This window comes from Dendrobates tinctorius, unplaced genomic scaffold (genome assembly GCF_039654945.1).
Source record: "Dendrobates tinctorius isolate UK_male_01 unplaced genomic scaffold, ASM3965494v1 ptg000213l, whole genome shotgun sequence".
In the NCBI taxonomy this organism is placed as follows: domain Eukaryota; kingdom Metazoa; phylum Chordata; class Amphibia; order Anura; family Dendrobatidae; genus Dendrobates; species Dendrobates tinctorius.
In genome coordinates, this window is record NW_027361880.1 from 8,187,664 (window position 1) to 8,204,625 (window position 16,962).

The 16,962-nt window shown below is 46.7% G+C and overlaps 1 protein-coding gene across 2 annotated transcripts in view; it reads left to right on the forward strand.

Moving 5' to 3' along the window:
* The first annotated feature begins 2,120 nt into the window (after positions 1–2,120).
* CASTOR1 (cytosolic arginine sensor for mTORC1 subunit 1) overlaps positions 2,121–16,962 on the forward strand; it is a 68,054-nt gene continuing 53,212 nt past the window's right edge. The window contains exons 1-4 of one of the 2 annotated variants that reach the window (XM_073554823.1): positions 2,121–2,405; positions 6,190–6,260; positions 12,807–12,985; positions 13,697–15,741. In XM_073554823.1, coding sequence (XP_073410924.1) covers positions 2,293–2,405; positions 6,190–6,260; positions 12,807–12,985; positions 13,697–14,272 — 939 coding nt within the window. In that variant the 5' untranslated portion in view covers positions 2,121–2,292 and the 3' untranslated portion in view covers positions 14,273–15,741. Of the gene's footprint in view, positions 2,406–6,189; positions 6,261–12,806; positions 12,986–13,696; positions 15,742–16,962 lie in introns of those variants that run through there. The other variant, XM_073554824.1, reaches the window with a different exon arrangement.

The following is a 16,962-nucleotide window of genomic DNA, read 5'->3' on the forward strand; positions in this document are numbered from 1 at the left end:
ATATATATATATATATAATACACTGCTCAAAAAAATAAAGGGAACACTAAAATACCACATCCTAGATATCTCTGAATGAAATATTCCATTTGCAAATTTTGATTCATTGCATGGTGGAATGTGTTCCAAACAATAAAACATAACAATTATCAATATAAATCAAAATGAATATCCCATGGGGTCTGGATTTGGAATGATACTCAAAATCAAAGTGGAAAATCAAATTACAGGCTGATCCAACTTCAGTGGAAATGCCTCATGACAAGGAAAAGATGCTCAGTATTGTGTGTGGCCTCCACGTGCCTGTATGACCTCCCTACAACGCCTGGGCATGCTCCTGATGAGGCGGCGGATGGTCTCCTGAGGGATCTTCTCCCAGACCTGGACTAAAGCATCTGCCAACTCCTGAACAGTCTGTGGTGCAACGTGACGTTGGTGGATGAAGCGACACATGATGTCCCAGATGTGCTCAGTCGGATTCAGGTCTGGGGAACGAGTGGGCCAGTCCATAGCATCAATGCCTTCATCTTGCAGGAACTGCTGACACACTCCAGCCACATCAGGTCTGGCATTGTCCTGCACTAGGCCAGGTTCATACTGCGCTTATGCAGTCCGTTCAACGCATAGCGTTGACGGACTGCGTTAACGCTACTGCATAACGCGATCGCGTTATGCTATACCTAGCGCAGATGCTAGAAGTGACGGACCCTCGGACGCTGCAGACTGCGTCCGAGGGTCCGTCACAGAAGGACGGCTCATCGCTAGCGAATGCCGTTTATGACATGCGCTAGCGATGCACTCGTTAATGGCAGCTTATGGCAGTCTTAACGGATGCGTTACATCGCGTTATGCCGCGGTGTAATGCAATCCGTTAAACGGACTGCCTAAATGCAGTATGAACCCAGCCTTAGGAGGAACCCAGGGCCAACCGCACCAGCATATGGTCTCACAAGGGGTCTGAGGATCTCATCTCGGTACCTAATGGCAGTCAGGTTACCTCTGGTGAGCACATGGAGGGCTTATTGACACCTCTCCATTATTAACCGGGCTAAATGTCACCTTACAATTAAAGGTGACATTAACCTCTTATTACCCCATATGCCACCGCTACATGGCAGTGGGACAAGAGAGGCTAAGTGCCAGAATTGGTGCATCATACAGATGCGCCATTTCTGGGGCGGCTGCGGGCTGGTGTTTGTAGCCGGGGGGGTCCAATATCCATGGCCCCTTCCTAGGCTATGAATATCAGCCCGCAGCTGTCTGTGTAGCCTTTCTGGCTATAAAATATAGGGGGACCCCACGTCATTTTTTTGGGTGGGGGTCACCCTATTTTAATAGCCAGTAAAGGCTATGCAGACAGCTGCGGGCTGATATTCATAGCTTGGGAAGAGGCCATGGGTATTACCCCCTTCCCAGGCTAGATATACCTATAGATACATAGATCTATGTATCTATAGATCTATGTGTGTAATGGTGTGTGGGTTGGACAAATGTTGGAGGTTGGACCAGAAATGACAAAACAAATTTTTTTTTTGTTAAATAATATATCTCTAGCTTACAAAAAACGCATACAATCCACATTAAAAAACGCATCAAAAACGCAGGTGACCTGCTAATGACCTAAGGTGCAGATTTTACCTGCGTCAAATCCTGATGCAATCCTGACCGTGGAAACATACCCTAACGCCTTGGAATTATTTAGGCCATGTGCACACGTTGCGGATTCTGCTGCGGATCCGCAGCGTTTTTGGCCCTGCGGATCCGCAGCAGATTTTGCTGTGTTGTACAGTACCATTGTATTCAATGGAAAGTAATAAACGCTGTGCACATGCTGCAGATTTTCCCGCAAATCCACAGCATGTCAATGCTTTGTGCGGAATCCGCAGCGGTTTTAGGCTATGTGCACACGTAGTTTTTTGGGTGTGCGGATTTTGGAGAGAAAACCGCAGGCAAATCCGCAGGACCTCATAATGCATGAGGTGTAAACTCCACATAATGTGCATTTACGTTAGTCTCTGAAGACGCTCGCGGTCTGCAGGCTAGAGGCGCCGTTACCGAGGGCACGCGGTTATATATTGCGCTGCCCGGCTTCTATGTGGTGTCACTCCCGTACACCGGCTGCCGTGTGACCAATGCCATGAGCCGTATAGCGCCGCCCCCGTTCTGAGGTCTAAGACACGTCAGAGAACTCCGGAGGCGTGGTCGTGTTATGCTCCGCCCCCACCAGGCCCTGCCCCGGCCACGCTCGTTCGGCCCCTCAGCGCTCACGCTGGATCTCGGGATCTTCCCACCATGGACCTGCAGCTGCTGGAGCACCGGGTGCGGGTGACCAGCATTGATAAGTCCGGGCTCTGGTTCTACACTCACCCGATTGTCAAGTTACTGTTCCTGCGGCATCGTACAAGGTATGTGCCCGGGACCGAGAGGGTATTTACACCTAGCATCTTCCCGGGGAGGCTGCTACCCTCCTCATCCTCCCCGGGGTAATCACCAGTGACGGCTGAGCCTGCGTCCGTCAGCCACAGAGCTCCCATACAGCATGGACCGGGATACTCCGGTACATGGCACCTCCAGATGTGGGGAACTACTGCTCCCAGCCGATTGGCAGACCGTATTGAGGCATTCCTGTTATACGTGAAGATGTGCAGACCATGGATGATGACACATATAATGTATACAGATTATATCTACTGCTCATGTTCGTTGGCCACATCAGTGATGCCCACATGCTTAGGTGGCCCTCTTGGCTCGTGGGGTGCACTAATATGCGCCCGGCCCTCTTGGCTTGTGGGGTGCACTAATATGTGCCCTGCCCTCTTGGCTTGTGGGGTGCATTAGTATGTGCCCGGCCCTCTTGGCTCGTGGGGTGCACTAATATGCGCCCGGCCCTCTTGGCTTGTGGGGTGCACTAATATGTGCCCTGCCCTCTTGGCTTGTGGGGTGCACTAATATGTGCCCTGCCCTCTTGGCTCGTGGGGTGCATTAGTATGTGCCCGGCCCTCTTGGCACGTGGGGTGCACTAGTATACGCCCGGCCCTCTTGGCTTGTGGGGTGCACTAATATGTGCCCTGCCCTCTTGGCTTGTGGGGTGCATTAGTATGTGCCCGGCCCTCTTGGCTTGTGGGGTGCACTAATATGCGCCCGGCCCTCTTGGCTTGTGGGGTGCACTAATATGTGCCCTGCCCTCTTGGCTCGTGGGGTGCATTAGTATGTGCCCTGCCCTCTTGGCTTGTGGGGTGCACTAATATGTGCCCGGCCCTCTTGGCTTGTGGGGTGCATTAGTATGTGCCCGGCCCTCTTGGCTTGTGGGGTGCACTAATATGCGCCCGGCCCTCTTGGCTTGTGGGGTGCACTAATATGTGCCCTGCCCTCTTGGCTTGTGGGGTGCATTAGTATGTGCCCGGCCCTCTTGGCTTGTGGGGTGCACTAATATGCGCCCGGCCCTCTTGGCTTGTGGGGTGCACTAATATGTGCCCTGCCCTCTTGGCTCGTGGGGTGCATTAATATGTGCCCTGCCCTCTTGGCTTGTGGGGTGCATTAGTATGTGCCCGGCCCTCTTGGCTCGTGGGGTGCACTAATATGCGCCCGGCCCTCTTGGCTTGTGGGGTGCACTAATATGTGCCCTGCCCTCTTGGCTTGTGGGGTGCACTAATATGTGCCCTGCCCTCTTGGCTCGTGGGGTGCATTAGTATGTGCCCGGCCCTCTTGGCACGTGGGGTGCAGTTGTATACGCCCGGCCCTCTTGGCACGTGGGGTGCAGTTGTATACGCCTGGCCCTCTTGGCACGTGGGGTGCAGTTGTATACGCCCGGCCCTCTTGGCACGTGGGGTGCAGTTGTATACGCCCGGCCCTCTTGGCACGTGGGGTGCAGTTGTATACGCCCGGCCCTCTTGGCATGTGGGGTGCACTAATATGTGCCCTTGTCTCTTGGCACGTGGGGTGCAGTTGTATACGCCCGGCCCTCTTGGCACGTGGGGTGCAGTTGTATACGCCCGGCCCTCTTGGCACGTGGGGTGCAGTTGTATACGCCCGGCCCTCTTGGCACGTGGGGTGCAGTTGTATACGCCCGGCCCTCTTGGCACGTGGGGTGCACTAGTATGTGCCCGGCCCTCTTGGCACGTGGGGTGCACTAGTATGTGCCCGGCCCTCTTGGCACGTGGGGTGCACTAGTATGTGCCCGGCCCTCTTGGCACGTGGGGTGCAGTTGTATACGCCCGGCCCTCTTGGCACGTGGGGTGCACTAATATACGCCCGGCCCTCTTGGCACGTGGGGTGCACTGATATGTGCCCTTGTCTCTTGGCACGTGGGGTGCACTAGTATGTGCCCGGCCCTCTTGGCACGTGGGGTGCAGTTGTATACGCCCGGCCCTCTTGGCACGTGGAGTGCACCAATATAATACTCCTGGCTCTTCAGTATATGTAGCAGACCCAGGTTGGTCCTCAGATGCCACCAGGGTATTCGGGAGATCGGAGTCATTTACACTCCAGTGAATATGATGTGTCCCATCTGGCATGTACTGCTGCGTTATTAGTTGGCACTCCGGGCGCTGGTGGCATAGCACATTGGTTGGTGGGCTCTATAGCCAAATGTACAAAAACCAGAAGAAAGAAGGCAGTGATGTTAGCCTGCCCAGGCCTCCAGACAATTGCACTCTCTGGGTGCAGCAGACCCATGTAGTTAAGATGGCGGCATCACAGGTTAAAAATACTGATGAAGCAACCCCTCACTACCTTCCAATCCATGGAGGGGGTGGCTGCTTAGTATGTGATTGCACAATGACTTGTATGCGGAGCTTTTCACATACAGGTGATGCACAGCATCCAGGTTAGCCGCCTGTTGGCGACACTCATACTATTAGATCAGGCGGGCTGCCCAGCTCCATCCGAATGCATCCCTTGTGAACAGACACCACAGTTTACAAGACCAAATGAGCCCGGCTTCACCCTGAAAAAGAACTAGCAGAAAATACATATAAAAATGTGAGGTATTAGTTGATATTTAGGCCAAGATATGCAAGTTAGCAACCCGCGTCATGAGTCCTATCACTAAACGTCTGTTTAGCACTATGGCCCAGGATGCAGATTGATGCCAAATCTCATTTCCAATCAATCTTAAAATAAATCCACCCTATTCTATCCTTCTGGCTCTCCCCCATTGTAATGTGGCACAGGGTGGTAGCTGTGCATGAGGTACTCGTCTTCCACTACCCGAAGATGGGGGTCCGGGCTGAATGTTTGGACTTTGTCTACGGGGGGCCATGATGCTGATGACTTCGGTTGGCCACGACCAGATGTTGGAAAGTTTAGTGAGGGAGACCACCAACCAAACCTGATCAGTAACTTGGTGGGGAATACGTACCATAGATGGCGGGGGCATAACTTCCCAAATGTGTCCTTTACAGCGCGGAGCATCCTCACACACGGTCGCTCTGCCTCCTGCAGGCTTACATCTGCCCTCAATTCCTCTGTCTTCACCACAACCCAGCGCAATACTACAGTCCAATGAGTCCTGACCTGAACCCGCGATTCTTTACCCCCTGGGGCAGCCAGTTTGCCACTATGGCCGTTGCTTGGCTTCTCAGGTTATCAGTTGGTAAAGGAGCATGGCCTGTGTAAAGTCTTTGTACTTCTTTAGTTTTCCCATTAACACTGTTAACCCCTTCCACGCTGATCCTCCTTGTGGATGTCTTGCGTTATGTCACATCGCTGCTTTGCCGTCATTTAACAAAAACCTTTCAAAGTAAAGTGCAGGAATGCTGTCAGTCTGTGGACATAAAGTGTGGTCACTATTACTGCGCGTTGCATCATGTAATGATCGTCATGGTGTGCGGGGGGAAGATTACTCTTGTGATTTCTTATTCTTATCTCTACTGCCATATGGGTGCCGCCAACAGTATGAGAATGGGTTAAATGGTAAAAAAAAAAAAAAAAAAAAAAATGCAATACCTCACTTACACCCCCCCCCCCCCCAGTTCCTATTTCTACACTGCCAGTCGCCCGCTGGGGTTTGATTCCTGCAGCAGCAGTCGCTCGGCTCCATATGGAGACTGTCATCACTGCAGTATGGACCCGGAGCAGTCAGATGAGCAGTGCTGCTTTTATTGCTTTTTTCTTTATTTATAATAATCAATAATATTGAATTTCTTCATGAATTATTTGCCTTCACAGTAAATGTTTGTTTTCCACCAGATGCAAGTTTTTCAGTTTGACAGAAACTCCGGAGGATTACACATTGATGCTGGATGAGGAAGGCTTTACAGGTACGGTTACGTCCCTCTTCGTTCAGTACTAGTTATATCAGGTCATGGCCTATAGACGCTGTGACAGACGCCTGATGGTCCCTTTCGTGTAGTGTATGGCTGTGGCCCTACTGCATGGCCGTCACTAATACGTGTAGGTATAGAACTGGGTCACACTGTTCACAATCTGTTATCCCTGTTTGTCATATTAAACCCAGTGACGTAATTGCCTCATACAAGTGCTGGTGAAACGGCTATAATGTTGATTGGCGCTTGATGGGTAATTTATCCACCCGTGTTAAAGGGAATCTGTCACCCCTTTTTAGAGATATCATATAATATCATTCAATTGTGTGTCACATAAGGATTCTCTTAGTACTTTTGCTTCCCCCTGACCCCGCACCTTTCATGCATAAATACCTTTTTTATATCGGTTCAGATGTATGTAAACTGCCGCTGTCCGGTCCGCTGGGCGGGGCTTATTCACCTGTGCCCCCCCCTCCCTGTCTTGCTCTACACAAGAAGAAATGCGAAGAGAAAGACAGGAGGGGGGGCAGGTGAATAAGCCCCGCCCAGCGGACCGGACAGCGGCAGTTTACATACATCTGAGCCGATATAAACAAGGTATTTATGCATGAAAGGTGCGGGGTCAGGGGGAAGCAAAAGTACTAAGAGAATCCTTATGTGACACACAATTGAATGATATCATTATATGATATCTCAAAAAAGGGGGGACAGATTCCCTTTAAAGGCTCATATGGCCACGTTCACACATTGAGTATTTGACCTCAGTATTTCTAAGATAAAACCAGGAGAGGAACAGTCAGAGGAAAGTATGATAGAAACCCGTCACCACTTCTGTACTTATCACTCACTCCTGGTTTTGGCTTACACATACTGAGGTAAAAATAATCTCACCAAATACTCAGTGAAAAATGATATAACAAAAAGTTTAAAAAGTGTTTGGGGAGAAAACCCAAGGCTCTTCAGGTTTACAAAACTCCAGAGAAAATGAGCAAATCCTGAAGCATCTTCTGCTTGAAGAAGCAATGAGAATGAACATAGCCTACAGTTCCATCACTGCCCCTCCACTAAAGAAAAGCTGCGTAACGTCTATTGAAATTAGTAGGCCGCCTGCGTAATGCTGGGTCTGCTACAGAGAGGGACTCTGGTAACATCTAATTAATAGGGGCTGCCATTAGGCTACTCTGACATGGTACAAGCCTCACACTCAGACTAAGTGTATACAAAGCTGAGGACCAAAGAGATCCACAGTGTTAAAATTACTTTTATTGAAAGAAATTAAACAGTAAAAAAAAAAGCAGAATGTCCTACAGGGGGCGCTAGTGTGACCAAAAATATGAACAGTTTGTACAAATCCAAAAATATGATATCAATATGTAGAAAAATTCAAATGCTGTGCCCCCCCCCCCCCCCCGCCTCAAATTGATTCCTATTGTGCACCTGGGATATCATGTATCAAAAGCCAAATGCCTAAAGGAAGATCTAACTGGTACACAAATAATGCACATAAACATGAAGGGACAAACAATCAAACCCAATATTAACATCAATCAAAAGGGGGTCTTAGAGTTCCGCATGTGCCATTGCAGTGAACAGTGGAAATGTTATGAATAGCTTCCATCAAATAGAAAGAGTTCAGTGTGATTATGGGAACACATGGGTGCTAGAGGAACTATGGAAATCCACCCTATTTTTTACAAATAAAGCCTTCCATGCCGATGCTTCTATAGAGAAATTCCCTTTAGACTAATGAGTACCTGTGTGTAGATTTGTTGGCAAGATTCCATAAATCAAGGATTGACAGCTGTTGCATCCCATCACCTCAACGTGTGTTTAACCGCCAACTTCTTCCGGGGATGCAAGGATCCGTTTGAAATGGGAGGGGGGGGCACAACACTTGAATTTTTCTAATACCCCTTCTACATATTGGTATAACATATTTTAGGAATTGTGCATATGGTTCATAGTTATGGCTATTTTTTTTTTTTACTGTTTTTCAATTATTTTGTTTCAATAAAAGTAATTTTAACACTCTGGATCTCTTCGCTACTCATCTTTTTGTACACTTGGTCTGTGTGTGGTTTGAAATGTATAATATAGGAAGTGCCATCAATTATTTGTGGAGATTATTGAGTAACTTACTCTGACATGATAGTATTCTTTTCATCAGTATCTGTAAGCCAAAGCCAAGACTGGAACATTAACCGAGAAAAGGGATCATGAGTTTGGAATTACTCCTGACTTTTGGGTGATGCGGAATCTTGACCACTATACTGACGTGTGAATCGAGCTTCAATCCTGGTTCCCTTTCATGCTGTGCTGTGATCACTATGCCAGGGTTTCTGTCTGAATCCCCCAAAAAGGAGATTCAGAGAGAACGCAACACAGCGATTCACTATAATAAGGCAGACAGTCACTTAGTACTCCGTCAAGCCTCTGTTTTGGTGGAGTTGACCTTATTTTTTAGGTGGACACACAAGGCCTCCATATCAGTGATGAGCGAGTATACTCGTTGCTTGGGTGGTCTCCGAGTATTTTGGTGTGCTCGGAGATTTCATTTTCATCGTCTCAGCTGCATGATTTGCGACTGCTAGACAGCTTGAATACATGTGTGGAATGCCTGTTTGTTAGGGAATTCCCACATGTATTCAGCCTGTCTACAAGTCGCAAATCATGCAGCTGCGACAACGAAAACGAAATCTCCGAACATGCCAAAATACTCGGAGGACACTCGAGCATGCTCGGGGAAAATCCGAGCAACGAGTATACTCGCTCATCACTACTCCATACACATGAATTAAAAGTTGACCGATTCCGGTGGAATCCTCCTATCAGCTAATGTGCACGGGGGGTCTCCTGACTGTCCACCTACGACATTCTGTGTCGAAAGATGTAAGGATCTGGCGGTTGGAAATCAATCTCACAATCCTTTTTTCCTTATTTCTTTAGGAATGTCTTTACAGTTCCCTCTCTGGGCAGGCAGGGGTGGGCTGTGCGCGCGCCATCTCTGGGCAGGCAGGGGTGGGCTGTGCGCGCGCCATCTCTGGGCAGGCAGGGGTGGGCTGTGCGCGCGCCATCTCTGGGCGGGCAGGGGTGGGCTGTGCGCGCGCCATCTCTGGGCGGGCAGGGGTGGGCTGTGCGCGCGCCATCTCTGGGCGGGCAGGGGTGGGCTGTGCGCGCGCCATCTCTGGGCGGGCAGGGGTGGGCTGTGCGCGCGCCATCTCTGGGCGGGCAGGGGTGGGCTGTGCGCGCGCCATCTCTGGGCGGGCAGGGGTGGGCTGTGCGCGCGCCATCTCTGGGCGGGCAGGGGTGGGCTGTGCGCGCGCCATCTCTGGGCGGGCAGGGGTGGGCTGTGCGCGCGCCATCTCTGGGCGGGCAGGGGTGGGCTGTGCGCGCGCCATCTCTGGGCGGGCAGGGGTGGGCTGTGCGCCCGCCATCTCTGGGCGGGCAGGGGTGGGCTGTGCGCGCGCCATCTCTGGGCAGGCAGGGGTGGCTTTATGCGCCTTCTTTATGTAGTGCTTCATTTTGCACAGATAGTATCCTCTGTTGTTGCATATCCCTCACATTTCCTAAACCATAAATGATTGGTGATCTTTCCCGGATGATGTATTGTGTTTTATATATTATGCTGGATCGCCTTGTATTCTCATGGGTCGGCCTGTTTCCTTTTTTTTTTCCAAATTCTTGTTTTGCTATGGGAAGTTTCAAAGGTGTAAATGTGGGAATAAAGCATCTGTCCAGTGATATAATGGCTGGCACGTGAACAGGACGGTGCTTTCTCTTGTTTTGCTCATGGTGCATGTGGGGGTGGGGTGCAGCACTAGACAAGATTATTTTTCTTTTTTTTTTTTTTCTTTTTCATAGAGCCTGATTTATTATATATTATGTGTTTCCAAGGCGGTGCCCTCGGCGTGTGCAGTATGGGATTGATATGCTTACAGTGCAGATACAAACGATCCGTTCACAACACATTAGGAATGTTGATACTGGAAAGCATCAGAGCTGGGCAGGGAACTGGAAAGGAAATGTGCCAGGAAGGAAACCAGGACACCCAGCTCTGTAATGGGTCAGCGAGCTCGTTCTTGCAGCTATTGCACATCAGACGGTGAGACGGCAAGGATTTGTACTGACACGTTGGGATTTCAGAAGCGGACAATTACTGTACAAGCTACTCAAGTCTGATTCATTGTGATGTTCCCGTCACCATATTTGTCAATGGGTCTCCTTACGTAATAAAGTGTAGTTTATGAAGCAAATCGTCCCCTTGGCATTGTGCAGCTTTTGGTGACTGCTGTGACTTTAATAGCCTTTTATTATGGAATATTCATACAAATTAAATGGTCAAGATACGCAGTTCTTTGTAATTGACAATGAGCATCTGATAATCGTTACAGTCCAGGTGACATGCACGTTATCACAGCAGATGTCGCCTCGTCTCATCTTTTGACCTGCACTAAAAAAATACGTTTTTGATCTGCGAATGTCAAATGGAAACGGATGGGAACATCTGTTGGGATGGAAAGAATTATTCTGTTCCCGTCCTAGTAAAGTGTCTCCGCATGTGAGACTTAAATCCAGATCATTGAGAACCCCATCTGTTTGGAGCCTTTATTGCTGCTGGTAAATCCAGTCTGTGGTCGTTTAAGGGGTATCCTAAGTTCCTGTCTTCAGGAGCGCAGAGCTCCTCGGCCTCCTGCTAGCCTGGGGGGTGGTGCACTCCTGAAGATTGACCCCATTGGGCTGGGAGCATTTCTGAGCTGGTGACCTGAACCTTGCGCTCCCGCATGCTGATGATAGAGACAACTTTGTCCCCACAGCATCGGAGTAGCACAGTAAGCCCACGTTCACACGTTCAGTATTTGGTCAGTATTTTACCACAGTATTTGTAAACCAAAACCAGGAGAGGGACAATCAGAGGATAAGTATAAAACATACACGTCACCACTTCTGTATTTTTTTACCCACTCCTGGTTTTGCCCTACAAGTAGTGATGTGAAGTACTGAACATGTGAACATGGCCCTAACACTGTAGCTGTCTGGATCGAGCAATCCGAACCAATTCATAGTGCAAAATCAATAGGAAACAATTCGTAAGCGCGGAAGATTTCATAGTTGCTTTTCTTTTACTTTGCAATTTTGCCTGTTTAATTAGATGAGAAGACCCCTTTAAAGGAACAATACACCTAAAAATGACCAGTTAAAATAAACAGCGAAAAATACTTGCCAACACTATTTGTTTTAGAAGCGTGCAGAAAATCCGGCAGACTGGCAAACAGTTTAGAAATCGTGGAGAGAACACAAGGGATGATTTCATCCTTTGTCATCAGACAAACTGCTGATGGGAATAGCACTTTGCTTTTGTGTTTGGCTCAATGTCTGGTTGCCTTTTGCACACAGAGTAGTGGATTGGTGAGGACCCTGTAGTTTTTTTTTTTTTTTTTGTTTTTCTTTTTGAGAGTGAGTATAAGTGAAAGTGAGCGTTTCTCTTTTAATTAAAAAAAAATAAAATCTAGTGCTTCTAATAAACAGTATGGATCCCATTAGGTACCGGAAGGGTAAATGATCCAGCTTCCAGTATATAAAAACATCAAATTTTATTTAATGCATTAAAGAAGTGAAAGTATGCATACTTTACAAAAGGTGAAGTGACTACCCTCAATCAAAACCAATACGTTTCGAAAGGTACAGTGTTCTTAGTCCTATAAAATATGTAAATTTTTCTAAGTCTATTTTTTTTTTTTTTTTTTAATTTCTAATATATACTGAAAGCTGGATTTTTTTTATTTTTTTTATCCTCCGGACATATTTATCCAAAACTCCATGCAGCGGCATGCTCTCCCCACTGATCCGACCAATTTTGGAATGAGTGAGCTGGGTCTAGTTTACTTGGACATACCATTATAGGTGCCACAAATGTTCAGTTTTCTGGTAGCATATCTGCTTGGGTGTGAAAGAATGATTAAAGGCAGCACTCTTTTTTTTTTTTTTTTTTTTTTTTTCTTGTATTCCAGTGGCGCACTGCTGCCTAGACTCAAGGCATCATTCACACTATCAGTATTTGGTCAATATTTTACATCAGTATCTGTAAGCCAAAACCAGCAGTGAGTGGGTGATAAATCCAGAAGTGGTGACGGGTTTCTATTATACTTTTCCTCTGCTTTTTCCTTTCTTTGTTTTGTCTCGCAAACACTGAGGGAAAATACTGACTAAATACTGAACATGTGAACCTGTAGTAAGTACACTAGCTGGGTCCGTTCTTCTGTCCCCATTGTCATTTACTACCTCTGCAAAGTCGGAGGGAATTGCATTGGCAGCTTGCTCCGTGCTCTCAGGGTTGTGGGTGATTGCATGTAGTGCAGGGAGGAAGCCCCCATCACCAGGAATGATGATTACTGACCAGATTGTATCCAGTCCTTATATAATGTATTGTATGCCATGAGATTACAGGTACGTCTTTCCTTTTAGGGATGTTTATTTCCTTTCATTCTCTTTATAGAGTCTTTAAACTTTTCTATGATTCTAATGGCGTTTTATATTTGGCAGAGTTACCGCAGTCCGATTTCCTACATGTGGCAGAGCATACCTGGCGGGTCCTGAATGTGCTGTCCAACGGGATCCAGACTGGAGGCGTTACAAAGATTGCCAAGTCAGTCATTGCTCCACTGGCAGAGCACAATGTCTCCGTGCTGATGCTTTCCACGTACCAGACTGACTACATTTTGGTAAGTTAGTGAATTTTAAAGGATTTGTCCGACTGTACAGCAAATAATAAAAATGTTCTTTCAGTAATTGCATCCCTTCTCCCCACTCCCCCGTATCGACTTGATCTGAGCACCGATGTAAATAAATGCCACTTTCAGTTCAGAGGTAATTTCCACGAGATGCCAATAGAGCACAACCTGCACTTCTCTACGGAGCACGAGTGGACCGGAACACTGAGGGCGATACCATACATGCTGAGAAGCAGGCCAACAGCCCCCAAAAGTGAGGGCATTGCTGATGTTCCAACCCCACTGCTATGTGGACCTGTTATGATTAGGTAACTGAGGAGGATAGCAGGGGAATAAGCTAGGCAACCAGATAACCAGAGAGGTTGGTAACTTAGTGGATTCCAGACCCCTAAACTGACAACACAACTAGAATTAGCCGTGGGACGTACCTACGATGCCCTAGACGCCTCGGCACAGCCAGAGAATTATCTAAGTCTAAAGAGAGAAAGGGGAAAGCTAAACTGCCACGGAGTAGAACCCCAAAGGAATAGATTGCCCCCCGAACATACAGGGGTTGGACAAAATAATGGAAACACCTGACGTTTTGGCATCATAATCTTCCAACATGTTATAAACATGCAAACCGTGACATATGGTAGTGTTTTGTAGTTGATTATTTGTGTTATGTGATATGTGTATGTAAATTAACTGTTTGTTTTGCAGAATTGTAAGAACATTGATGAGAACCTGATACCAATGACAGATCTCTCGGATTTTCAAAGAGGCCAAATTGTTGGTGCTCGTATGGCAGGCGCTAGTGTAGCAGAAAGTGCCCAAATGCTTGGCGTGGCAAGAGGTACTGTCTCCAAAGTAATGACTGCGTTTGAAAGAGAAGGAAAAATGTCCGCAGCAAAGCACAGGTCCGGCCGAAAGTCGAAGTTGACTGAGAGAGACCATCGGACTCTAAAGCGAATTGTGAGAGAGGATCGCAAGACCAGGGCTCCGAAAATCACTGCTGAGCTTAATGAACACCTACAGAACCCAGTTTCCACGAAAACAGTTCGGCGGGAGCTGCACAAATCTGGATTCCACGGAAGAGCTGCAATTAGAAAACCGCTGCTCTCAATCACAAATGTTTCCAAGCATTTAGAGTGGTGTAGAAACCTCCAGAATTGGTCCCTCGAGCAGTTGAAACGTGGTATTCTCAGACGAATAATCGGTTACCCTATTTCCGACCTCTGGCCGAGTGTACGTTTTGGAGACAGCCGAAAGAAGCATTCCATCCAGACTGCCTTTTAAAACCGTAAAACATGGTGGAGGTTCTGTGATGAACTGGGGTGCTATTTCGTGGAGATCCGCCGGGCCAATGATATGCCTTCATGGAAGAATTAACAGCCGAGATTATTTAGGCATTTATTTAGGATAATGCACCAATTCATACAGCTAGAATCGTTAAAGAATGGCACGAGGAACATTGTAATGAAGTTGAGAATCTCATCTGGCCCCCACAATCCCCAGACCTCAACATTATTGAGCATTTATGGTCGATTTTAGAGATTCAAGATAGAGGTCGGTTTCCGCCGCCATCGTCGCTCAAAGAACTGGAGGGTGTTTTAACTGAAGAATGGGCTAAAATTCCTTTGGAAACAATTCACACCTTGTATGAATCCATACCTCGGAGAATTGAGGCTGTAATCGCTGCAAAAGGTGGACCTACACCATATTAAACTAACTTTTGTTGATGTTTCCAGGTGTTTCCATTATTTTTTCCAACCCCTGTATATTGCCGGTGAGACAAGATGAGGCACAAAACACAGGCAGAAAATAGAGTAAGCAAATAGAGTAAGCAAATGTGGCCCAATCTGTCTAGATAGAACAGGACAGGAAAGGATACTGTCTGCAATCATGCAAAAAACCCTAAGAAAAAATCCAACACGTCTGATATGCAAAAATACTGAGGCCACTCGACCTCTCCCCCACTAAATCAGAACTCGGGCGTGAACTGGACGCAAAACAAAAGATACTGATATAACAGGGGATAAGAAATACTGAAAAGACTGACATGAGCTGTGGCATATGGAACACAGTCCAGCACAGGTCCCAGCAGGGAACAAGGCTGAACTCACACCAGCAAAGCAGAAGTCAGAGAAAAGCAAAAAATGGATCAAATGCAAAAAGATTCAAGCAGACAAATGACTTATCTGAAAGATGCAGGACAAAGCAGGAGGGAAGCAGACTTCCAAAATGCTCAGGAAGAAAACCAAATCAACGGCAACAGCTGAGGGAAGGTTGCTCACTTAAATCTCTCCAGTCTCTAGCACCTGACCTCCAGTCATCCTCCTCAGGTGATTGACTTCTGTCAGCCAGACCACCAGCAACCAGCAGAGGGAGCCCAAACTCAGAAGCAAGGTCAAAAGTGTTCACAACACAGACCGTTATGGGACATTAGCACTTCTAGATCAATTCCAACAGTCTCATCACCCCAAAGTCACCCCCAAGTTTTGGGTAAATGCAGCAAAATGTTATGTTTGTAAATTGAAAAGTGACTTTAATAATTTGTAAACAAGTAGTCAGACAACCCTTTTAGCTTACATGTATGTAGTGTAATAGGCTTGCTGTTAAAATGAGGTGTTCAATTTATTGCTTGTTCCGTCTTAACTTAAACGTGTTTTCCCACGAACAAAGTACGTTTTAATTAATAGATCTTAGAATAATAATTTCTACAATTGGATGTAATTAAATAAAATGGTCCTGTGCTGAGATAATTATATAAATTTGTCTGTGCTATGTACTGTGTAATGACCATGTCTGACCATGCAGAAACATGGTCTGATCATACCACAGCTCCTGAGCAGGGGAGGAATGAAAAGAGGACAGCATGGGATCGCAAATGATTCTTTCGGTAAAGTCTTTTAACCTCTTCCCGTCCGCCCACAGTAGATAAACGTTGGCGCTTGCTGGGCTTTGTGCAGCGCCGACGTTTATCTACTGTCGGCGGTTTTGTGCCCCCCGGGACCCCCTCATACCTTATAACGCGGGGATCCCGGTGCACAATGCATGCTGGGACCCCCGACGTCATCGAGACCTGATTTTTTATTTTCATGGCTCTACGTTATAAACTTCTGTGAAGCACTTGGGGGTTCAAAGTGCTCACCACACATCTAGATAAGTTCTTTAAGGGGTCTAGTTTCCAAAATGGGGTCACTTGTGGGGGTTTCCACTGTTTAGGCACATTAGGGGCTCTCCAAATGCGACATGGCGTCCTATCTCAATTCCAGCCAATTCTGCATTGAAAAAGTCAAACGGCACTCCTTCCTTTCTGAGCTCTGCCGTGTGCTCAAACAGTGGTTTAGCCCCACATACGGGGTATCGGCGTATTTGGGAGAAATTGCACAAAAAATTTTGTGGTTCATTTTCTGTTTTTACACTTGTGAAAATTAAAAAAATGGTTCTGAAGTAAAATGTTTGTGAAAAAAAGTTAAATGTTTATTTTTTCCTTCCACATTCCATTCATTCATGTGAAGCACCTGAAGGGTTAATAAACTTCTTGAATGTGGTTTTGAGTACATTGAGAGGTGCAGTTTTTAGAATGGTGTCACTTTTGGGTATTTTCTGTCATATTGACCCCCCAAACTCACTTCAAATGTGAGGTGGTCCCTAAAAAAAATGGTGTTTTAAATTTTGTTGTAAAAATGAGAAATCGCTGGTCAACTTTTAACCCTTATAACTTCCAAAAAAAAAATAAATTATGTTTCCAAAATTGTGCAGATGTAAAGTAGACATGTGGGAAATGTTATTTATTAACTATTTTGTGCGATATCACTCTCTGATTTAAGGGCATAAAAATTAAAAGTTTGAAAATTGCAAAATTTTCAAAATTTTTGCCAAATTTCGAGTTTTTTTAACATATAAGCGCAGTTCATATCTAAGAAATTTTACCACTATCCTGAAGTACAATATGTCATGAGAAAACAATGTCAGAATCCGCA